At 41.7% G+C, this 24,929-nt stretch overlaps 2 protein-coding genes across 20 annotated transcripts; one reads left to right on the top strand and one right to left on the bottom strand.

The window, feature by feature from the left end:
- Window positions 1-228: 228 nt before the first annotated feature.
- Window positions 229-24,876, bottom strand: STYK1 (STY kinase 1). Of its 17 annotated transcripts, none has more exons than XM_086885214.1 (13): window positions 24,799-24,876; window positions 17,130-17,428; window positions 13,898-14,240; window positions 8,402-8,483; window positions 7,312-7,416; window positions 6,308-6,451; window positions 5,140-5,388; window positions 4,709-4,890; window positions 3,007-3,090; window positions 2,546-2,754; window positions 2,281-2,321; window positions 1,895-1,991; window positions 229-1,492 (listed from the first exon to the last, which is right to left on the bottom strand). In XM_086885214.1, the coding sequence occupies exons 5-13, from the start codon at window positions 7,376-7,378 to the stop codon at window positions 1,288-1,290; spliced, it is 1,278 nt and encodes a 425-aa protein (XP_086741340.1). In that variant the 5' UTR covers window positions 7,379-7,416; window positions 8,402-8,483; window positions 13,898-14,240; window positions 17,130-17,428; window positions 24,799-24,876; the 3' UTR covers window positions 229-1,287. The 17 variants fall into 17 exon arrangements, with proteins under 17 accessions (XP_086741340.1, XP_086741342.1, XP_086741343.1 ...); XM_086885216.1 differs by lacking the exon at window positions 24,799-24,876 and adding an exon at window positions 15,546-15,670 and having other exon boundaries at window positions 17,130-17,221; XM_086885217.1 differs by lacking the exon at window positions 24,799-24,876 and adding an exon at window positions 15,546-15,667 and having other exon boundaries at window positions 17,130-17,188.
- On the top strand, window positions 18,504-21,413 carry SYCE3 (synaptonemal complex central element protein 3). 3 transcript variants are annotated; one of them, XM_023927043.2, is made up of 3 exons: window positions 18,504-19,090; window positions 19,589-19,697; window positions 20,606-20,971. In XM_023927043.2, exons 2-3 carry the CDS (start codon window positions 19,589-19,591, stop codon window positions 20,773-20,775), a joined length of 279 nt encoding a protein of 92 aa, XP_023782811.1. In that variant the 5' UTR covers window positions 18,504-19,090; the 3' UTR covers window positions 20,776-20,971. The 3 variants fall into 3 exon arrangements, with proteins under 3 accessions (XP_023782811.1, XP_086741357.1, XP_023782804.1); XM_086885231.1 differs by having other exon boundaries at window positions 18,541-18,913; window positions 20,606-21,413; XM_023927036.2 differs by having other exon boundaries at window positions 18,583-18,767.
- Window positions 24,877-24,929: the final 53 nt, after the last annotated feature.

Here is a 24,929-nt window from a genome sequence, read left to right as displayed (position 1 = left end):
CAAATATCCAACAGATGCATTTTCCTGGGACAGAAAAGATGGGGAAAAATTTCCAGAAACCTCATGGTGGACTGACTCTGGCTAAATGGCAGTGCCCATGAAACCACTCCATAATGCCCTTTTCTTAACTGGACAGGGAAGAGAAAATGTAACAAAAGACCCCCAAGTCAAGATAAGGACAGCGAGAGATTGTTCGCTAATTACTACTACAGGCAAAACAGACTCAACTTGGGAAAAACTAGTTTATTGCTAATCAAATTAGGAAGTATAATGAGAAATAAAACCAAATCTTGAAACACTTTCTTCCACATCTTCCCAGGCTCAACTTCACTCCCAATTTCTCTACCTCTTTTCATCCAGCAGGGACAATGGGGGTTTTGGTCAGTTCATCTCACATTGTCTCTGCTGCTCCTTCCTCCTTGCGGGGAGGACTCCTCACACTCTTCCCCTGCTCCAGTGTGGGGTCCCTCCAAAGGAAACTAGGTCCTTCAGGAATTTCTCCAACATGAGTTCTTCCCAAGGGTTGTTTTTCATTACGTGCCCCAGCATGAGTCCCTTTCCATAAGGTGCAGTCTTTCTCCAATGAGGGCTCCTCTCTCCACAGATTCTGCCAGGACCCTGCTCCAGCACAGGCTTCCCTTGGAGTCACAGCCTCTTTCAGGCATCCCCTTGCTCTGGTGTGGGCTCCTCCAGGGGCTGCAGGGGCTCAGCTGCCTCTCCATGGGCTGCACCACAGAATCTCAGGGGAATCTCAGCTCTGGAGCCTGGAGCAGCTCCTGCCCTTCCTTCTGTCCTGCCCTGTGTGTTTGCAGAGCTGTTCCTCTCACAGTCACACTCCTCTCTTTCACCTGCTATTGTGCAGTATCTTTTACATTTTCTTAAATACGTAATCACAGAGGTGCTAAAAGTGTTGCTGAAGGGCTCAGCCTTGACCAGCAGCAGGTCCATCATGGAGCTGAGGGAAGCTTCTGGCATCTCACAGAAGTCTCCTCTGCAGTCCACCCCATCACCAAAACCTTGCACACAAACCTAACATTCCTTTAACTCAAGTTTCTCATTACATTTTCTACAGCTTCCTAAACACTTTATTCCCAAATGACACCAACAGGATCATTTAACAATAATGCTAACAGTTTCTTGTGTCTGGCATGGAGGAGAGATTTTATAGATGTTTGAATAACAAAAGGATCCCTTCCAATGTACACACCTCATTCTCAGCTTGAAAAATATTTAGAAAGGGAAAACACTGAGACTTCTTTCTCCTTTACCAAAGTATGAAAGGACCCTTCAGAGGATTGTGTATTCCCTCACCAGGCTGTACACATCAACACCAGCAACATCAGCATAGAGTTCAGGCACCACTGGCTCAGGCACCTGCAGCACTGTGTGCCCATTACTGGTCTTCATAGCTGTTTTCAGGGAGCACAACAGGTATGCTGGAGAAGGCCGGTGAGCTGCAGTCCACTGCCAGCAGGACTTCATGATGCTGTACCTGTAAATTATGAAATCATGTCTTCATGCAAACAAATGTACCTTAGATCTTCCCTGTGGATACTTTGTTCATTTCAGAGAATACCCTATAACTTAGAGGAGAAAAATCATTCCCCAGCAGCGCTGCACCTTCCAAGGAAGTAATGGAGCAGCAAAATGCAAGGGCTCTTAAGGAAACAGAAACAAGTGTCACTTTCCAGAAAAGGACAGAAAGGCTTTGGCCACAGAGGTTTTACGCAGCAGAACAAAATAAAATGTGGCAGACACAAATCTCCTCAGCTATCAGGTTATTCTTGGTATAGTCTAGACTTAGAAATCTTATGTAAAATCTAATTTCCTGTGTCTCACTTCTATTTAGCTCTGCCAACCTCATGTTCAATTGTCCATAAAGCAAGTGGCTTACATGGCTTGCTGGCAGCTTGAGGGCTGCTTCATAATGTTCTGTTTCTGCAGGTATGGTAAGATGTCAGAAGGTGGCACCTCAGGATATGGCGGAGCACCTGGAATGGCAAAAGAAGCAATGGTAGAAAACTCTATGGCAATGGTTGCAGAGAGCAGCTTCTGTGCAAGACTGCCTTCCATCCCTACCAAGATCTGGGTTTTTTCCTATCACAATTCACAATAACAGAAGGTCTAAAAGGAATTGACGAGACTTTGCAAATTGGAAAAAAATCAGGGTGCTTATTTAAATGGGTCTACTTTACATTCTAAAATTAGAGATTTTTGGGTCTTGTTAATTTGCTGCTTCCTTACGTATTTTTTTTTTTAATTAGCATTCAATCTTCTTACCTAATGTAATCATTTCATACAGTAGAATTCCAAAAGACCATCTGCAAGAAAAGAAAACAAAGTGATTTTGTTTGCTGGTTTAAATAGATAAGAACAACTAGGCATGGCCAGCAGACAGGAGAAAGCATGAGCTATAAAAGTGGAGCCTTATGCTGGAAGTAGATCTGCCTTCCTGTGAACTTCAGGACATGAAATGATACATAAAGGAGTGAAAGAGACAGATCTGACAGACAGATGAACTTCTAGTCTCAAAACAAAGCCATACATGTCTGCCTTGATGGTAGGGGGTTTTCTCAGGAGCCTCTCTGGTGCCTGCCACTTGACGGGCACTTTCCATGTGTCTGAGCTGGCACCACGTGTGTGAGTTTCATACGCCAGGCCCAAACCACAGAGCTTAGCAGTGAAGTTGTGATGAAGAAGGACATTCCTGGCAGCAATGTCACCATGGAACAAGTTCTTTTCTTCAAGATAAGCCTGGGAAATTGGAAAAGAAGGAAAACAGGATTATTTTAAACGGAAATTTAATTTTTAGAAATTTTCACTTTTTTATGCTTGAGTTTATGCTTGTCTTCAACAATGTGGAGTAGAGACATGTGCTCACCAACATAATGGAAGCATATTTTAACAAAGTCTTTATTCTTAGGCCAAGAAGACTTGAGCCACCATGCAAATTTGTGTTGCAATCAAGCAGGAAGGAAAAAATGCAGCCAACATGAGCAGACTTACCAGAGCTGCTACAACCTGCTGTCCAATCTCATATACCTGTCTCTCAGTGAGGTCATAGGGGACACCATCCATTGCCATTACATTCTAGAGACAAAATAAGAGACCTTGGTTCAAACAAATGCCACAGCAGTGGAACAGTGGAGAATGTTTACTTCTAATCTATCTAATCTTATGCTCCTCCTTCTCACAATTGCTCATAAATTGACTGAAATATAAGAGGACATAGATGGATGATGCTGATGGTGTGTTGCGTAAGACAAGTACACTAGAGACAACTGGTGGGCAAATTGACATGTGGGGAAAAAATTAATAGGTTAGTCAGAATAACAGTGAAGAATGACAATCCACACAGGTGAAAGAAAGATATATTATAAATTAGAATAATGAGCAGAAAAACACATTTCTAACATATGAATTGGGTACCTGGTATGAGACTAACAGTCCATCTCTCCTACCACCCTACCTGTAACAGTAAGAGAGAGAGAGATGAGAGAGAGAATAAGGTAAGCACACAATGTTCTTCCTGTGCTATTTTACAGCCTACAGATACAGTCTATTTAAAACTTCCTGGGATGGTTATGGTTTCAACATGTTCAGCATCCTTTGAAAGTTTACTTTCCATAACTGACCTCATAAGAAGGTCAATATCCACAGCAGTCAGTGGCAAGACTGCTGTTAGTCAACTCCTCACTTCATAAAGAACCAGCTCCATTTGTTTGTTTTGAACATGACACATACTAGCTATATTTGCTACCACCTGGACCTTTTGCTGAACAGGACTGGAAGCAATCTTTCTGTATTTAGAGTTTCAGATGTAGGAGACTGATGGATTTACAGTGGTAACAGCAGAGCTGTTTCCGTGCCTTTTGTAACAAAGAGTCATAGAATCACTGAATATGCTGAGTTGGAAGGGACCCACAAGGATCATTGAGTCCAGATCCTGGCCCTGCAATGGACATCCCAACAATCCAACCCCGTGCCTGACAGTGTTGTCCAAACACTCCTGGAGCTCAGACAGCCTTGGAACTGTGACCATTCAGTGCCCCACCATCCTCTGGGGGAAGAATGTCTTCCTGCTATCCAATCTAAACCTCCCCTGACATTTGGGCTCTTTTTTAGCTTGAGTTAGCATTTCCAATGGACAGCATATTTTCATACTACCAGACCTCATCCCGTCAGATTTTACCCCTCAGCAATAGGCAGACATGAAGCCATCATTCACATACGTGAAACTTCTTCCTGTGCATTATTTAATTTTTAATTACACTGAATTTCAGCTGTTCTTTTTATTGAAAAGTGTCTCAGTCTTTGAAGATCCTTCTGCAATTCCTTTGGGTCAGCCCTTGCCTTTACTGGCTGGAATCATCAGAAAATATCATCACTGTCACTGTCATGCCATTTTTAGGTTAGTAATATATGCAATGAACAGCACCATGTCCTAGATAGCTGACCTCCTTTCAGTGCAGGTACCAACCTTTCATTCTTATATTGTTTCCTGGCTTTTAACACATTAGTTACCATACCATGACCTTCCCCCTGTTGTAACAGCTCTGCTTTCTTAAAAGCACTTGGACTGAGACATGATTTAAAACTTTAGAAATTCTGGTGGCTGTATGAATTCATGCTAATTCCAGTGCCTTATAGGCAGATATGTACCTATGTAATTTAAGAAGCTATTCTGTCATCACTTCTTTCGACTCACTTTCCGACATGTCCACAGAAATGTCAGCAAGTCACCAAGAGACACATCTTCCATGATCATATAAAGTGGGAGCTGGTCTATACAACATCCAACCAATTCAGCCAGGTTCTCATGACGGCCAAGATTATGATGGAATTTAATCCTTCCCAAAAAATCCTTTACTCTCTGGGGACTAGCTGGGTCTGAAAGAACAAAAGAAAACAAATTAAAAACAAAACAACAACAAATGGAAGCAGCAAAGAACAGGTTGACAGCTAAAATCAACATGGTCATCAACCTTTAATCCTACCAGGACATACCTACAAGAGCATCTCAGACTTACTATACTGAACATAGCTTGTACTTGTCCAGTACTGATGGCAATGCTCTGCCCAGCAGCATGTCTGGGATACAGAGACTGTACCAAAGTGGATCCTAGCCACGGGCCCTACCTTGCAAGGCTTTCAATACCACAGTCTTAGTCTTCCCAGAGCTCCCAGTTTCCAACTGAGCCCTGTAGATGCTCCCAAAGGCACCAACTTTAATCAGCTGCAAGGTGTCTGGTAGGAGTTTCTCTCGTGGTATCTCTAATTCTTTCAGAGTCAAGGATGCAGAATTTAACAGGCTCGCCAAAGTTCTCTCACTCAGCTGAATGTAGCAGGTCTCTGTTGAGCAAAGTTCCTCCAGATTCTTTTTCGTCACTGACAAAAGCAAATACATATGATGCATAAAACCTGACATACAAACTCCTGTAATAGGTGGCAATGCTCATCCTTCTATGCTCTTTAATTTCTGCTCTACAGTGCTTTGTAAATCAGGGTGAAGTAAGGAACTGTTATGGTATCTTACTTATCCTGGCCCTTGAAGAGGAGAAAGAATTTATCTCCCACTCTATTTGATGAAAAGACAGAGCCAGTCTAAAAATTTCTCCCATATTTAACTACATAACCTTTGCAGATAAGACACATTTGGATTTCATTCCCATGTGCTCAAGCAAAGAACATTTTCTTTCATTACAAGTTCTCAATTATTTCTCTTAATATAGGCTCAAGAGGCTGTTTCCCTCTACATACCCCAAATTAGTTCAGAACTGTACTTTCATTTCCACATAGCCACACGTGTACCAATAAATCTTTCCCTACCCCCTCACCAGTCCGTGTTCTACTTCATGTTGTCTCCATAGGAAGAGTGAGACAGCAGTTTGAAATTAAATTTCTTAAATGGCAGCAGAGAAAATGGATTAACTAGGCATAATATACATCAAAATTACTGTCATTCATAACTACCCCATAAAACTCTCCCTGCAACAACCTCCAAGAGGCTATAACACAAATACACTTTTGCAGCTCTTGTGATGTTATCACAGCATGTTAAACAGCCTACATGGCATGATGCTTTAGATTTCCTCAGCTCCATCTACACTACAGCTTCCACTACTGCTGCTGCAAAATGGAGTAAATCAGGGTTCCCAAATTTTCTAATATTTACTGGATTGCTGAATACCACTTAGGATCCTCATAAATTATTTTTCTTAACAGCTCAAGTGATGGGGAAATAAAATTGGCTTCTGGCCACTGAAACCAATACTCTTTCCTCTGGTTGAGAAGCATTTTTTTTTACCTTGGGTTCTAGCTGGTGCTGATTGCTCCTGCTTTGCTCGCAGGCCACGGCAGTGGAGCCAAAGGATCACAGTGAGCACAATGACAAAAAATCCCACCAGGAGAACTGGGACAACAATCACTTCCATTTGATATTCACGCACAACTGTCAGCAGAGAAATAAAATGGAAAACCAAGGAATAAGCAGCACACTGGTTCTGTATAACCATGTAGCAACAATCCATTTCAGTAGGTTTCAACCCCAAAAGTGTTTGTTCCATCCTCTGGAATAGCTGAACACTGCTAGTCCTGCCACCTTCTTTTCAAAGGTGCTGAGTACCTAAACTGCATGGAATCGCTAAGACTCCCCACACCTAAGGTCACTTATTTAATTCCTTTAATATAGAGGAATATATTATAATTATAATTAATATAGAAGCCAGGAATTGTAGTAATTTGAAGCACCAGTGAAACAAAAACAGCACTGGTAGCAGGAAAGCTGGATATTGCGATGTCATTAAGTTCAATTACAGCTCCAGCTCCCTCCAGTAAAATTACACAGAGCATTTTAAAGAAAACTGCGTGTCGTCTCCTTTGGAGTTTCATTCGAAGACACTGCAATTAGCAAGGCTTGTGAAGGTAACTATCTTTCTCCTGTCCCCAGATTTGGAGGTGGTTGAGACCATTTTATCAGTTCCCAAAGATGGCAGAAAGTCATGAAATCAAAATCCCACAAAACTGGTCCTTTGGGAAGCTGCAAGGAATCTTTAATGCCTGCTGTACACCTCATTCAAAGTAGGAATTCTCTAAAATGGCTGAAATTATGGGAGATTAATCCTGCCACAGAGACTTCATCCTCATAAACATTTCTCCCCTGAAATACAATGTAGGGAAAGCTCTATCAAATTTTTCTTGTGTGGGCTGGGATGCAGGTAGAGGAGGATAAAGGGCTTGGCACACTTTTTAGTGAAGCTGGCCTTCCTGCCCAGCATGTGAAACCTTATTAAAGGAGTGTGTGAATCTTACCACACAGCTTGTCATTGTTATTGCACTCCAGCAGCATCCGTGAGAATCCTTTCACATCCACTGCCATGCTCAGCTACAATCAAGCAGGTCTCCAACCCCCACTTCCTGCATAGACATAAAGAATAATAACAAAATTTATTAGGAGAAAGAATAATGATGATGAAGCAACAAGTGATGTGAATAGGGAGCTTTCTACCCCTTATAATCAGTGGCTGCATGAAGCAGTACTGGGATTTGAAGGCTTAGAGAATGACATAGGACATGAACTATCACATCTCATGTATGATGCATTGTATGACCAGAGAGAATTTAGAGTTAAGCTTGTTTTACAGTGCTCCACAAGCAAATAAGGACCCCTAGGCCTAAAGGCTGGCATATGTACAAAAATCCATAGATATTAACTTAATTATATTTAGAGAACATCTAATACTCTCCTAGCTAACACATTTTCTAGATGCCAGAATGGCTCAGAATTTTATCTTCCGATCCATTACAAGTGAACAGGTCAGCAGCATGCATAGAAAATGTCATCCTTGACTACAGTCCTTGCCACAACTCCTACTTGTTGCTCTACAAAGAGAAAGAGAAAAAAGACTCGTCATTAGGGTTCTCTGGTACAAACTTCTGAGCACTGCCAAGTTTGTAGGTATTCTGAAGCACAGCATCTGTACCTCTTCTGCATTTGTAGATGAAAATCCAGAGCCTGTACAAGCATGCACCTTGTTTAGCCTCTACTTCTTATGAACATTGCTAAAATGTAAGACTTAACAGCTTTGCAAACAGTATCATCTAGAACCTTTTATAGGAATTGTGACTTTTATCCTGGAAGCACCTACTTCATTTTTGACTCTGAGTTTCAGGCAATTAACTTCAATGGCAAGTATAGGGCATTGATTTCATGGAATTTGGTGATGAAACATTTAACAGTTTGTTCTCATGTTTAAAACTAATGAGTGAAATTATTCTTTATCAATTGCACAATAGAGGCAGCAGAGAGAAGGAAACGGAATATATCTGTGCTTTAAGGTATCACAAAAAGTCTATTTCCTTTTTTTATTTAATTTAATTCTTAATGTGCTAACAGATTTACCTGGTTCCAAGGTGCTGCTACACTAGGAATCCAGTCAAAGGAGTAATAACACAGCAATAATACCAAGCTTTTCAGGTACACTCTGAAAGCAAGCACACAAAAACAACCTGCTTCAGCTTTAACACACGCACACACATAACACAGGGCCAGTCCTGGCTTCTTTCATCCTCAGGTACACAAAGACTTCAGGATCATTAACCAGCAATCATATTGTATAATCGAAGTCATGAACAGTCCAAGCTCCATCTTAAGACTTGCTAAGGGCTTTGTACAGGTGCTTACTAGAAATGCACACTGACATTTAAGCACCATGCATGCACAGGCACACAAAAGCACACACCCCAATTTGTGCTTACGGAGAGAGCAACAAAGATCCATGGAAAAAACTCTGATGCAACAGCCATGTCTACACTGGTCACTGTCCGTAAAAAAGATTCCTCCCTACTCTTTATGCATATCCCAGCAGTGATGCCAGTGGGTGGCACTCATGTTTTCCAACCATACTCAAGGCAGAATCAGGGGATCCAGGAATGAAAACATTGGCAGTCACTGGTGCTTTATTTGCCCTGGCACTCCCATGTGCTGTGGTTGCTTATTGGGGTGTTATCACTGGAAAAGCTTGATTACAGAAGCCCACTTACACAACATGTCTCTTTCCTCTCACAATACTCAGCAAGCAGAAAACAAAGTTTCTCTCAGTAAGGTAATTCTGAAGCGCCTTTCAGTGCTACTTTTCAGGCCAACACCAAATAAATTCCCGTACTAGGCTGTTTCTGCAACTTACTTGTCTAACAGTAACATCATTGCAGTTCTTACATTCCTGTCTTCACAAGGAGAATGGTAACTCAGAAATCCAGAGAACTCACATTATATATTTAATATTTTTTGCACTGGGAGACACATGAAAATTATGTGGAACTAGCATGTTCATGTGCATACCCAACACAGAGCAGGACTACTGACAGTGCTCAACTACTTATTCTATTAGATGAAGACATTTTCCCAGTACCAAGACAGGATAAAGGAAACAAAAATATCTTAAAAAGTTCAAAATCTGTACCTCACTAGCATTCTGATTTTCCTTGCCTGTGTGTTAACACTGTACCAAGATCAGTGCTATCTAGATCATGTGCACACATACACTGTGTTACCTCGATTTAGAATTTGCACTAGAGAATTTGTGCAATTTCAACTAAATGTCAGCTTATTTATTCCACTGGATTTTTCAATATTCTTTTACACAGACTGAATTCCACTCACTGGAATTCACAGAATCATAAATGTTGGAAAAGACCCTTAAAATCAAGTCCAACAGTCAGCCCAGCACCACCACCACGTTCGCCACTAAACCATGTCCTCATGGTCCACCTCCACAGGTTTTCTGTACATTTCCAGGGATGGTGACTCTACCAACTTCACTGAGCAGCCTATCCCATTGTTTAATGACTTTCAGCAAAGAAATTTTTCCTAATTTAATATAAACATCCCCTGGCACAGCTTGAGTACATTTTCTCTTGTCCTGTCCCTTGTTCCCTGGGAGCAGAGCCCCAGCTGTCCCCTCCCGTCAGGGGGTTGTGCAGAGCCAGAAGGTTCCCCCTGAACCTCCTTTTCTCCAGGCTGAGCCCCTTTCCCAGCTCCCTCAGCCCCTCCTGGTGCTCCAAACCCTTCCCCAGCTCCATTCCCTTCTCTGGACACGCTCCAGCCCCTCAATGTCCATCTTGTCCTGAGGTTCCCAAGCTGCCCCAGGATCTGAGGTGTGGCCCCAGCAGTGCCCAGCACAGGGACAGTCACTGCCCTGGCCCTGCAGCCACACCACGGCTGGCACAGTCCAGGTGCCTTTGGCCTTTTGCCCCCCTGGGCTCCTGTCCAGCTGCTGTCCCCAGCACCCCCAGGGTCTTTCCCAGCTTTCCAGCCCCTCTGCCCCAGCCTGGAGCTGCAGGGGTTGGTGCGAGCCAAGGGCAGCACCCAGGACCTGGCCTTGCTGACCCTCAGACCACCAGACTGGGCCCATGGATCCAGTCTGTCCAGATCCCTCTGCAGAGCCTTCTGACCTTCAACCTGAACCCAAATCTTGGTGTCAAAGCTAAATAAACAGTGAAGACCACAGTACCTAAAAACAGCAGAAGCAGCTGCTCTTAGACAATGGGAAATACAAGTCAAAACCTTATCAGAAGTTAAACTACAGTCACCAGCACTTGCAAACTGCTCCTAGCAGACTACTTGGTGCACAGCATGTGGCACAGCAGTTCCACAGCCTAGTAGCAGTGACAGGTTAATTAGCCCCCATCCTACACCAACACTGCTCCTCTGTACACATTTGCCAACAGGATGAACACTTGTGGAAAGATGGCATTTTGTTTCCAGCCATAGCAATAGCAGAAGCATTCACATGGTAGTGTGGTAAACGGAACCAGGAAGGTGATCCGCCCTAAAATAATCAATCCTCTCTTATATTTTATGTCCTTAAAGTTCTCATCAAGCTCAAATTATGCTATTTAAAGTTCCAGGGCTGACTTAAGAAGCCTGAGTGACAAACTTTGTGGTTAAGACTGAAAAGAAAGAGAAATATCAAGACTTAACATGCCCATGGAATATATGGGAACAGACAGCTTGAATACTGCCCACACAGAAGCTGTCTGCTGCTTGCTCCTGCCATGTTCAGGAGAGTAAGTTGCTCATATTCACAGCAAATATACAGTTTTGCCCCTGAATATGTCTAATTTGTGAGCTACCACCAGCTCCCATCATCAGTGCAAACATGTAAATCCTTGTGTAATGATTAGCTAAAGATCTAAAGAAACAGCTGGTTAATTAAATACGACAAAAATAAAGGCTAAGATTCATCTGGATCTTCATTAGACACTTTAAAAAGTGCTAGGAGCTGATATGGACTTAATGCAGTTATTTCTCCAAACATCCTGTCCCACGTTTACTGCATACCACTTTATTATAAAAATAATCTTACACTTGTTTTTCATGCACCCATTGTGAGGACCAGCTGTAATATGACTACAGGCACATAAAGAACAGCTGAGTAATTCAGTAACTTCAGTCCAGCACAGTGCTGACAGAAGACAAATCCTTAATCATTATGTCTTCTACTTAATTTCTTGCAGTGGCAGAACCTTGCTCTCCAGCTTTTCCAGTTACCATTTCACAGTTGCTTTTATTATTTCCCTCCCCTTTTATCTGACCTTTGAACATGGTCAACAGTCAAGGCTTTGGCAACTACTCTGCACAAGCACACTCTACTGGCTGTGCAGCAGGAAGAGAGTGGAAATACCAGGGAATTGCAGGAACCAAAACAACAGGAAACCACCAGGTGTGGGCAGTTGTGGATATTGAATGTAAGAGAAAAGGGAGAAATTAAGCACCATTGTAAAGCAAACAGTGAAAATGAAAATATTTTTTCCCCTGCCACATCCACTGTTTATTAAAAGCAGCATCCACACAAATAAAAAACAAGCCTGACAGGTTTCAGCCATGCATTTGTTAGACTGCATATTCTGTCTCTTCTGCCTGCAGAAGACCTTAGTGACTACCTTCAACAACCTGGCAGACTGTGACATTTTTGCAACGTTTCCCTGGCCTGAGGAGTCATCTCATCTCTCACTGCAAGGCACCTGTGGGTTAACAAGCAGCATCTTCGATTGTGCAGAATGGGAAATTGTGACCAGCCACACTGGAGTCACTTCTGTCCTTGTGAACAAGGATTAAAAATAATATCCTGTGGCTTGCTGTAACACTGTCTCAGCTATAAAGATTAAGTAGTATTAGTCACTTTTGAAACAGCTGGTAGCTGTAACACCCTGTAAGAAAACAAAGTGTTCCAAAAATCACATACAGACACACAAGATTTTTTCTTGGTCCAAAATTAGAAGCAATACTTGAATATCAAACCTAAGCTAGCTGCCACAGAAGCATATTAAGGGAGTGGAAGAAAATTAGGCTGACCACTTTTGAAGAGCCAGATCATAGAGAAAACAGCAAATAATGAGGCCCATGCTGCTATTTGAGCAGGTGGTTACTTAGAAGAAACAGCTCCTTTTCAATACAGCAGAAAAAACCAGGCGAAGTTAACAGTCACTACAGCACTGAGAAATGAGTCAGGAGGACAGTGCTGCTGTGCTTTTATGGTAAAAATGTTAGTTCTAACTGGGACTGTTTCAGTGTAGACATGCAAGTTCTTACAGTGCTAGGTTGTGCTTAAACTCAGAACATCTACAAAAATTGATTTATTTGCACTGCATAAGGAAATCTAAGTACAGAAGTATGAAATGGTACAGGACCTGAATGGGGATTAAGACAAAAATATTTTTTCTGGTGCAGACATGGCCTACTGTAGTTTCTGGAAAATTAACATATATCTTCCCATTGAATTAAGGCCGGCAAAAGTAATCCTTCACAGGTAATCTAAAGAATAAGTTAAAAAAATTTAAAAAAACCAACAAAGACTACATTAAGCTGAAGCCCTTAATGAGCAGGCTATTAAAAGTCTAGAGGCCAAACTTTAAACAGTACACTATCACCTATGGCTTCCTTTTATGACACCAAAATCATACTCTACTTTTGAAAATGTCTCCCAGCTGACTGAGCTCTGGTTTTGCTGGTAGCTGCCTGTATTAAGCCTGTATCAAACCCCAGCACAAATACAGAAATTCTGAAAGACTGTGACAGCAAAAGCCATGACAGAACATGAGAAGAATGAGGGATTTTTGTTTCAAAGAACCATGCATATATATAGCTCTTCTTGTGAAAAACTTACTATGTGATGAAAATACTGCATGACATCACAATGCTGCTTAATGGTTTAAGAAACCCAACATAAATCTGCTTTCATAAATTCACAGCCACCTGAAGCAGTGTAGACAACTTTAGTTTCAGTTTCCCAAGTTCTGAATGTTTCTTGATGGATTTAGCATAGATTTTGTTTGTATTTTAATCAGTAGCTCATGCACACACAGGTTAACACAGGACAATCTAGATATCTGCACCACTTTGGGTTACATCTAGATATCTGCACCACTGCCTTACAATTAAGCAACAGTGATGGGAGTAAAATGGTAATTAGTTTTCAATTCAGCCCTAGGCATGTATTACTTACCTAAAGACTGAACATATCTATACACACATGCATAGCATCACCCTGTTTCAGTGAACTGAGACTAATTTTATAAAAAATTTAATTATTTTGCTAATTTCTTTCTCTTTAAAAAATGCCTGTGAGCTATTTCATTCAAATCTGCCAGCGTATAGAAGACATCCCTCTTTTATTTTTTCTCAAACTCCAATACCATTATGATCACAGAAATGACTAAAAGTAGCTTCACTACAATCAGTAAACATATGTACATGTGTACATGCACACATACACACATGTAAAGTTACCTTCTAATTCAGGTCACATTTATGTTAATAAAAGTATTTTAAGGAATAAATATTCACAGGCAACAGGCAATATTCACAGTGCTTCCAGAAGCACTTTCTCTCACTTACCTGAATGACACCGCTTCCCGTGTCCTGCGGTTGTCTTTTCCTGAAGCTCTCCAGCTGCCGGTTCCCAGTTTGTGAGGCCACTCCCAGTAACGCTGATGATTACCTTGCTACGGTTCTAATTTTTTTATGACTAAATTCCTCCTCACTGATTTTTCTACTCCAGTCCCGCCCAGCTTTGGTTCTTTGCTTCTCTAGGTCTCCTCAGCTGTCTCTCCAGGGACGTGCAACACATAGCTGACACGAAGGCACACACTTGCAGAACGGGTCTGCCTGGCTTCCACACCGCAGCTGCTCATGGGCTGACTACAGAGACAGGCACAGCAGAGAGCCCTCAAGCAGGCACCTGCAGTGGGGTTTGAAAGGCAGACCAATACAGATCAAGAGGACAGGTTATGTAATAAACAGAATTCATACGCTTCTGGTTACAGGTACACATTTAGAAAGAATGGGCTCTTTGGAACAAAAAATCTGTACAAAACCTCCACAGGCTGAAAAAGCGCTCCATCAGGAACACAGTCTCCAAGTGAAGAACAAGATAAAATAATAATATCAAAAAATGCTACAGCAGACTGCAGAAACATAGGGTTTTTCACATTCTGCCTTGCCCCTCGGTGTCCCTCCTGATCGGGCTCTCCATACATTCTGCCAGAACTTTGATAAATTTGGCTTTCCCCTGCCCTTTTCTCACACTACTCTGAACTCCCCAACCACAGCAGACAATATTCCTGAATTTCCCTGTGACCTCTTCCTGCCATGATACCCTTGGGGTCTCCACTGTGCTCTGCTAGTGTCCTCAGCAGCCATGGGGTGTAATCGTCATCACACCTCAGCATTTTAGTTCTGAGGACTTTCTTCTCAACCAATCACAAGTGCCAGTTGTTGGCCTGCCCTCCCCTATCTCTGATAAATCTTGTGTTAAGCATTTCAGATTCCAGAGTCCTGGTTATATGAGTGTACACAAGATTATTTTCTAACCTATTTCACAGGAGTGAGAGACAGTTGCATTTCAAGAGTAAACAGCATGCAACCTACTTGTCCTTGAGAGACAAACTTCATTTCATAGTCAGCAACTCAATGCAGGTGGCTTGGGGAAGATGGAGCAGAGGATGTGATCTGTGCCAACTCTTTTAGCCAAATTCACCTACTCCTGTTAACATTTTGTCACTGCATATAATTATGTCATTGTGGGGAAAATTTTAATTTTCACAATCAATACTTTCAGGCATCAAAAGACAATAGTTAATTTAAGAGAGACTTATCCTTAGTATTATTCTTCCAGCTGGCATTTACCCATGTGTACAAAATGATGAAAGCCAGGAGTGAATTTTTCATTGCTTGATCTCTCTACAGACATTGGCAGGAGTGGGCAAAATAGTAGCAGCAAAATAGTCCTGCAATATGGTTTTTTATCCCCTGAGAAACCAGGAAAGACATCTTCTAGACTCAAAATTTTCTTGAATTATAAAGATCATTACAACTGCAGAACGTAGGCTTACACTCTGGTTTCAGCTTTCCTCTCATTCTGTACTAACTTGCTCTCTGCAGTGTTTCCTCCACAAAGGAGCAGGCAATCTGTCTTATACTTAATTCTCCATTAAATAGTAGGTAAAATGCAAATAACAGTTCCTCATTTAAATGAGTTACTTACTGAAATTAGGTACATTCCATAGGCACCTTCCTCAACAGAACCTGGAGGAAAACCTATTCAGATTCCTGTTTAAAAATATGACAACTGAAGATCTTCCTCCTTCTTCCAGTTTCTACACCTCCCTGCTGTGCAGGAGAGTGTGAAAGGCAAAGAGTTAAATATTCAGGGGAAGCATATGCAAAAGCAGAAATGGCTGCAGCTTTTAATTTCCCCCACCAGTGTCTCTGTTGTGCTCCCAGTCTGACTGGTTGGATAAGATATTTTAATGGTTCAGAGTTCAAGCTTCAGCCTATATAATCCTCCTCATTCATCAACAAGCCTCTTCATTGTTTATTGAAGTGGCAGAAGTGATTTGTTGTCCTGTGAGAAACAGACTTTTCCTGCTATGTCTTGTATTGTATGTGCATCCAGAAAGAAAACATTGCCTGTTTAACTTCCTCTATACTTCTCTGCTTTTGCCTTATGCAAAAAGGCCTAACTCGAAAGGCAGCAAACTGGCAGTTTTACTAACATGACCATCCTCTTTATCTCCAAGACAGCTGTAGCACACCTAGAAACCATCCTAACCACACACAGCTGCTGCACCATAGCCTCAAGATGGGTTCTTGACCTACTTTCACATTCTAAGACTTAAAACTGTGGCTTACAGCTGATAGACTGTGACTGATCTTTTGGTCAACTTAAGCCCACAGAGGTGTAGAGACTCAGACAAAAATGGGCTAATGTGTAAGTCTCAAACAACAACAGTCAGGTGGCTGCAGACCCAACCAAGAACTGTAGGTAATAGCACACTGTGGGAAAGAACAGGATGTGGCTGGGGAAGGGGCCATGCAGAGGAAGGGCAGCACATTTCTAGAACAAACACCCTTGACGTAGTTTCTGCAGATAAGCACAACATGGCACAGCATAGGAATGATCTAAAAGTGAAAAACCTCCCATCATTATCCTAAGCATCTGCTTTGCCTCATGAGCTTTGCCTCTCAAAGTAGCAGGTTTTCTTAATCAAGAAAAACTAAAAGTCTAATTTTTTTTAATGGCAATTCTATTGTGATTTTCAGTTCAGCCCTGCAGTATTTGTTATTTAGAATTCAGAAATAGGACTTGATTCTCACTCTGCTATAAACCAGGTAATTCCTATCTATTATTTTGAGTCCTGCTGATCTTTCTCCAGAAGAATTCTAACTTAATTTTGCCTAGTCCTGCAAATACCTCCTTCAATTTTTTGTATTTTTTTAATGAAGCAAACATCATGGGATCACAAAACAGTTTGGAAAAGGACCTTCAAAGACCATGCAGTTCTAACCCCCAACCGTTTCGTCCATACAGCCTGACCCCAAATATTTATAGGGATGGGCATCCACAACTTTCTCAAGACAACCTGTTCCAACTTTTCACCACCCTCATTGGAATTTTTCCTTATATCCGATATAAACCTACTCTATTTAGCTGTGAACCTGCTGCTAGTTATGCTGTCATTGCCGGCCCTGGTCTGACGTCTCCCTCTATCCCGCCGGCAGGGAGAGACTCCCTGAGAAAAGGAGCAGAAGCACCACCCAGCTTTCAAACTTAAGGGTTAACATGTACCTTCTGCGTTTCTTTCAGGAAAGTTCCTAAAACCACCAGAGGCTGTCTCCCGCAGCCCTCTAGCCACGCCTTCAACTCCTGCGGCTCGCTCCGGGGCGGTGAGGGATGGGCTGGCGGAGGAGGCCCGTGCAGCAGGCGGGGCCGTGGGCCTGGCGAGTGTGACCTCCCCTGCTCCGGCCGCCGGGGACGGGCACCGCCCCGGGAAGGGGGAAGGGACGTCGCGCTGTCCAGCAGGCCCGGCCCGGGACCGTGTTTAACGTCTTCTATCCTTCTCTGCATTTTCCTTATGATTAAGCACACTGAAAAACAGCAGATTGGCAGTTTCATTCACATGACCACCCCCTTTATCTGTAGGACAGCTGTTGCACACGTGGAAACTACCCAGACCACACATACGGCTTGATTGGATGGATGGGCGGAGTCCAATAAGATGACGTTTAATAAGTCCAAGTGCCAAGTCCTGCATTTTGGCCACAATAACTCCCTGCAGTGCTACAGGCTGGGGACAGTGTGGCTGGACAGTGCCCAGGCAGAAAGGGACCTGGCGGTACTGGTGACAGCCAGCCGACCATGAGCCAGCAGTGTGCCCTGGTGGCCAAGAAGGCCAATGGCTCCTGGCTTGGATCAGGAGTAGCATGGCCAGCAGGAGCAGGGAGGTCCTTCTTCCCCTGTACTTGGCACCGGTGAGGCCGCTCCATGAGTGCTGTGTCCAGTTCTGGCCTCTCAGTTCAGGAAGGATGTTGAGACGCTTGAGCGCATCCAGAGGAGGCAACGAGGCTGGTGAGGGGCTGGGAACACAAACCCTGTGAGGAATGGCTGAGGGAGCTGGGTTTGTTCAGCCTGGAGAAAAGGAGACTCGGAGGTGACCTTATCATCTCTACAACTTCCTGAGAGTCTCTTTCTCCAGGCAACCACTGACAGAACAAGAGAACAGTCTTCAGCTGTGCCAAGGGAAATATAGGTTAGATATTAGGAAAAAGTTTTTTTATAGAAAGAGTAATAAAGTACTGGAATTATCTGCCCGGGGGGGTGGTGGAGTCACCATTCCCTGGATGTGTTTTAAAAAAAAGACTGGTTGTGGCACTCCGTGCCGTGGTCTAGTTGGGGTGTTAGGACATGTGTTAGGGTTGGACTCGATGATCTTGAAGGTCTCTTCAAACCTACTGATTCTGTGATTCTGTCTGTGATGTCGCACAAAGCCGGCCGCGGCGGCGCTGGAAGCGAAGGACAAGCGGGACACGGAGCCGGGACACTGTCCCAGGACACAGCTACAGCCCGGCGCCGCGGAGCGCCAACCGCGTCCTGCCCTGGGCCGCCGAACTCTCCCAAGCGTTTGTTTTCGTGAAACACACAATCAACCTAGGGTCGCGAGCCTGGGCAATGAGCGGGCGCGAGGGGCGGCACGGCCGCCGGGCGGAGTTTGGTGTCCCGTTACCGCCCGCTCTCTCCGTGAGGGCGGCCGTGGCGCGTCCCCTGGTCCCCGGGGAACGCGGCCCTGGCGGCGGCCGAAGGGTGCCCATGGTGTAGGACAGCACCGGAGTTTGGGCTCTCCAAGGGCTCCGGGGCAAGGGAGCTTCCCGGTTAATCTCAGTTTTACCTCGTTGTATGAAGAGACACTTGGAACACCCAGCGTCTGAGGTTTGGCACCGGTTTAAAATGCTGTAAAGCCATTACAAACCACCCGTCGCGTTCCTTCCGCAAATACCGGCAATAACACCCGGAAAACGGATACCCACTGAGCCTGAGAAAGCATTGGATAAAAGCTATGCAGTGTGATGTATAAAGTCAGTGCGCCGAAGCGTCTCCGTCTCTCTCTTAACAGTCCGTCCCATCCACTGATGGTTTTCATTAAAGGAAATTAAAGGCAATACTTTGTGTCACATTTTCGGTGAACGCTGAAGTTCTAAAACTCCATTTTCGCCCCGAGCATTTTTTACATCCTAGAATTTCACTAAACAGAGGTTAGTTGCAATCATTTATCTGCCTCTGTAGTGACAGAACTTAGTGTTTGTACTTAACGTGGCTGGAGCCTGCAATTGTGTAATAAATACTGGTTATTACTGGGGGTTTTACAACTAACTTTGAAAATAAAGAGTTGCTCTGGATCAGAGTATTTGGGGAGAAGCTGGAAGACAACTGTAACAGGGTAATGATGTTTGCTAGTGAAGGGTTTGACACAATGGTCTTTTATCTTACTGATACCAAAAATCTTTATTTTTCACAAGCACAGTATATATGAGCTAATTCTTTCTACTTAATTTCAAAATGGATCACAAATAATATGCAGCATACAGATGATGACCAGTAACCTTAAGGTCAGATTCTTGCTGAATTCACATGTAAATCTAAAATGTATATGCTCTTATTTTATTTTTTATTGCAATGTTACTTTGTCTCAGCTGCAAAAATCAACTGACTTTAGAGTAAAATAAAGTAGGAAATTCCTCATTTCCTTATAGATGGCTGAATCAGAATCTCAGGAAGGAAACTATGATAACAGGGGAAACAAGGTGGAGATCTTCAAAACAGACATGGAAGAACTTATGGAGAAAATGGAAAAACAAACCGGTAGAGGTTTTTATTAAGAATTATATGGATTTTCATACTAGAGACACTGAAGATTTATTTTTTATATTTATTCTGTAAATTTCTGTGTGATAGAGATACAATTAAAGCAATCACCATCAACTAAGGCCCTTGTGCTCTTAATTGTGAAAAAGCGTGCAAATAATTTAGGCAGTTCTGATGGCTCAGAATTAAAAATCAATAGGTGATGGATGCTTAGTTCAGAGTGTTAGTTAAAAACAGAAATACTACTAAGATGTTTAACATACAGTTATTAAAATACAGTATATAAAATGAGAATTCGGGAAAATGGATATGTAACACCTCTCAGGTCAGTGTACTATAGTGAATTATTGGTAAAATAAAAGGGAAAGTACATAAGTGTACATAATTGCTAAAACTATTTGCTCAGTGTTATCAGATACTCATTATTTCAAAATCAATTTCATTATTTAAGTTACTGATTATTTCAAGATCAATTTCATTACTTAAGCTGTCCTTAAAATATTTCATCTCTGTTGCAGTCTTCGTGATCTTACTCTTCCTCACCTCACACAAGCTGTAACTGGTCTGAAGGGAGGATTCCTTATATAATATTAATATATTTTAAAACAGTGCCTTAACCCTTTCCATTTGATTAACTATTTTGTTGTCATTTTTAGGTGAAGTGTCCATCCCCGTTTCATAATTTACATCAGTGTTCTTCCATTATGAACTATTTTGATACATTTATAAAGAAATAATACTGAACAGTGTATTTAACTTCAGTATTACTGTAGGCAGTTTCCATTTTATTTTCCAGCCTTCTCTGAGATCTGAACTGATAATAATTAATTTTATTTATTGAATTTATTTATTGAATCAGCCATTGCTTTTTCCTAGCCAGGAAATAATACCTGTTGTGTTTGCAGTGTGTGCAGCCCAGATGGCCTATGACTGTGTAGCTATCCGGACCGACCCAGACCTACACAACGCCATGCAGCACTTGAAAGATGTCTTCCTGATATGCAAAGAGCAGATGGAAAAGAAATGGCAAGACGTTCTAACGGAATCTAGAGGTGATGGGCAAAAAAAGGAATAAACTGAACTTGGTCATGCTGGCAGAACAACATCCCTTGGAAAATCACTTAGGTCCTTTTTTTCTCCCAGCTGTGAAGATTTCACAGGCACTGTGGGAAATGGATTTTCTTTCCTCTTGCTAAGAACTCATTTGTCAATGTCTGTGGATGTATTTTAATAAGATTACACATATAGCTTTGTATAGCTGAGTGTAAAAAGCAGCAATGTGTTATTTGCATGATGCCCATCAGTAATCCTAGTAGTGTTTGCACACACAATTTAAAGACCCTCTGTCCTCTTCCCTGGAAGATCATATTCATTCTGTGGTCAGTTTAACTGGAATTCTTTGAGACCTGAAGAAACTGGAGGGATGCTGTAGAGGACCATACAGTGGCATTGTGCCAGCCTATGCCTTGCTTCTTCTTCAAAATGAAACACAGGTGAAATTCTAGATTGGCAGATAGATTGAGTTGGTTTTATTTAGGATTATCATCTAAGTGTTCAGTTACACAGTTTTATTATTTAGATAGATCATCTATAGGTGTTTCATCTTCTTTCATCAGATTTTTAACCATTTCTTTGAACTGGTTTCCCCAGAAAGATTGTTCGTCTCAAACCCTCTGAAGCTAGCATGCAATAAATTTTTTTTACCATAATAGACTACAGTGTGTGTGGTGGCATTGCTACAGAAACCAAACTAACCATGTTATAGAACATGCTTATCTCTGTATGTTTTTACTGTGCAATTGTAGAAAACTACCAAAAAAAATTACTTTTTTAGTTAGGATGTGGATTAAGAGCAGCACCTTGCGGTTATACATAGATCAGTAATTTACCAGAGATGGAAGTCAGTGCAGTAAGTTTTAAGGATCTTCCCTTTTATTAAAATCAGTCTCTTTTAACTAGGAAGCAAGCACTATGAAGCAATTGAGAGCTTGCTCCATCACTTCTGAAGAGGTATTTAATGATTTAAATCACATCTAAATGATCCCCAAAAGTTTGCCAATTTTTAGGCTGTATAGTTCTTTGATCTAAATTCAGACAATGTTTATACGCTGAAGTAAAAAATATGTAGGCAATTTAACTTTGTTGGGTTCCTTTTGTTTTGTTATTTTTTTTTTTGTTTGTGGCACCAAGTATGTCTAGGGGTACAAATGATAAGAACAACTTTCATCTCTACACTTGACATTCCCACGAGTAGGTCTTCTCCCTAAGATTTTCTACCCAGTTATGTGATTATTCCAAGCAAAAAGTTAGGGATAGGCAGCAATGCTTATTCCTAGAAAATCTATACAGCAAGATATTTATACTTTGGGTTTTTTCCCCTTTATTTATTCACTGAGTTATAACTCCCCAGCTACCCTATTTCAGCCCGGCTAGAGCCTGCAGCAGAGCCCAGATAGCGCACATTGCAACACCTTTATTTCCTGTCACAGGGGTGTGTCCATGAATTTCCAGAAAAAAATAAGTGAAGTAACAGCCCCATCTAGTGCTCACATAACTGTACCAGTAAACTGGATTGCTGACATCTCTTAAATCCCCAGCACGCCATTTTCTGTGATGAGAATTATTGTGTGGTATGGTATGTAACAGTGCAATGCTTTCACCACCCATGGCACAGCAATCTTAGTTATGCACTGCACCTGTTGGCAGGTCAACAGGCTGATGCCCAAGAGTAACCTACCCAAGAGCCATCAACTAGATAATAATAAATATTCTCAATATTCTGTTTTAAGTTTCCACTGACAATTTCTTGCCAAGAAAATTAAGAGACTTATACAGAACTTCCTGTATAATTTTGATGATTGAAAGCTGCCCTTCTCTTCAGTGTAAAACAACTGAAAGGGGACTGAAATGGGAACATTTCACACATCCACTCAGGCATCTTGACCTTGTCAGAACACATCCTAGAGCTCTGCCTAGAATATTTATTTCATTTACTACTACTGCCCTCCAGTTCTTCATTACAGGCCCAATTCAGGTTATCTCAGAAAAGCTGAAGAATCTGTATGAACTGTTTTACCTTTTAGCATATTTTCAGAATTTCAGTCCAGATTCTTGCAGCAATTTTTCCTGAAATTCAATCTGTAACACCTTTTTATACACATACTATTAAAATAGTGTTCTTTTTTTTCTGAACAAAAACTGTATCATAGAGGCACTACTGGCATGAAAGTGGCAGTATAATTGATTAATTCTAAGGACCTTTGTGGTCTTACTCAGGTCACCATTTACAAGTCAAAACTTACAGCCAAACATTGAAGAATAATATATTTTGATGTTAGTCAGGAAATACAATGAAGCTCTGAGTCTTTTCTATCACATTTTAAAACCTTATGATATTAATTACTCATTTCATCAGCTGGTGGTATTAAAAGTCATCAAGATTCATTTTCTGCTCAGTGCATCACTGTCCTGCTCTAGGACTCAAAATTCAATCATAGCAGCCTTGCTCCATTATTGCAAACAGCACAAAATAGGAAGTTCAGGCTACCACTTATTTGATATGGCCTCCAAAATCTTCTCATCCCCTTTATACCTGAGGAAGGATCCCACTGCCACTTGGCTCATGCAGATGCTTCTCCCTACAACTCTGAGCATTTCAGAGCATGGATTTTCTCTCTACAAAATCTCAGCAGTGCTAAAGGCTCCTTGGCCCTCCTAAAAGCCAAACCAGCAGAAAGCAGAACGATGTCTAAGGCCATAGCTTTGAACTAGGGATCTGCAAAGAGACTTCTCTAAAAAGCCACAACAAATAACAGAGTCAGACATCCACAGCTGATTTCACCCCTCTTATGTGTGGCACAGGCTTTATTTCTAAAGTTTTTTTCCAACAGAAAGAGTTTTACTTCCAAGGCACTTGTTGCACCTGTGTAGTTCTCCCATGGCAGCACCACTGTCCAAGACAGAAGCTTACAGTACACCTATCTCTCCAGACTCTGAATGCAATTATGTTCAAATGAAACAATGCACAAAGGAAGGCCTACAAAAGTATTTTCTCCCTTTTTTATCCTCCTCAAAAGTTCACAAGCCACAGGAAATGTTTTTGCAGCACATTAACTACTCTGCTAAATGTCTTTTTAAGAAACCAAACCAACACAACACAAACTAAGCTCTCATCTGAAATTCTGCTTGAGGCAAATAAGCCATAGCCTTATCTACAGATACACAAGCACCAGCTGTCCAGAGAAATGACCCTCATAATTGAGCACCAGGTTTGTATCTTTTTCCTGGCAAATTCAGTTAACAAGAGTGCTAGTGGCCTAGAAAAGGAACAATTTATGCACAGCCCAAGACATCTGAAATGTAATTTTAGTAAGTGCTTTAAACTTTGGTAGAGTTAGGCTTGTATTTTTCATAAGCAGGGAATTAAGGGATGAAGTAGGTTATGTCAGTCATTGGCTTCTGTTTTATGCAAATATTCTTATTGGGGGCAAGACAGAAAAAACAAATAGAACTCAATACTAGGACATCACTTGCATCTCTCCCTCATCTTCTCCATTCATAAAAAAAAAAGCTAATTAGGTACTTTTGCTAACCTGATTCAATCTGACTTACATTTTTGCAGAGATTAAGAAAATTCTCTTTAGCCTGTCAAATCTCTCAAGGAAAAAAACACCTTTTAAAGGCAGTTCAAGTAGTTTTTATGACAAGTTCTACAGTAACATTTCAGTATTTATGAATATCTTACATCTGCTCGTTATGGTGAAATTATCAACCTCGTCCCAATGTGTCTTCATATTTAGTTCATAACAAAATTTAAGCATAAAAAGATTTTTTAAAAAAAGGTGCTTAAGAATTTTTAAAAGGTACCATTACTTACATTTTTCTCACCTTGATGCATTTTATTTTGTGTCAAAACAGATGTATTTCTTCAACTTCCAAATAACCAAGCATACGGCTTTCACTTCCCAACTCATTAAGAAGTTCCTAATCCCTTGCAATTCAGTCAGCTGTAAACAGTGCAACTCAGGCACCACTAAGCCTTTTCCCACCCTCCTTCTCCTCAAGGCAAAGGCAACAGGATGCAAGGACCCTTCCTCACCTTCCCAGAAGCCGGAAGCAAAATTTCAAGTGCAATTGTGCCCTGCACTCTCTGCTTAATTCCTCAAGATTAACAGGAATATTTGTTTGAAAAACAAATATACTTATCTAAGGTTTGGGTAACAGCAACTG

This window comes from Cyanistes caeruleus, chromosome 4, assembly GCF_971803275.1.
Source record: "Cyanistes caeruleus chromosome 4, bCyaCae1.hap1.1, whole genome shotgun sequence".
Lineage (NCBI taxonomy): Eukaryota > Metazoa > Chordata > Aves > Passeriformes > Paridae > Cyanistes > Cyanistes caeruleus.
Note: the sequence above shows the minus strand (reverse complement) of the source record. Positions and strands in the feature narration are given on the sequence as shown.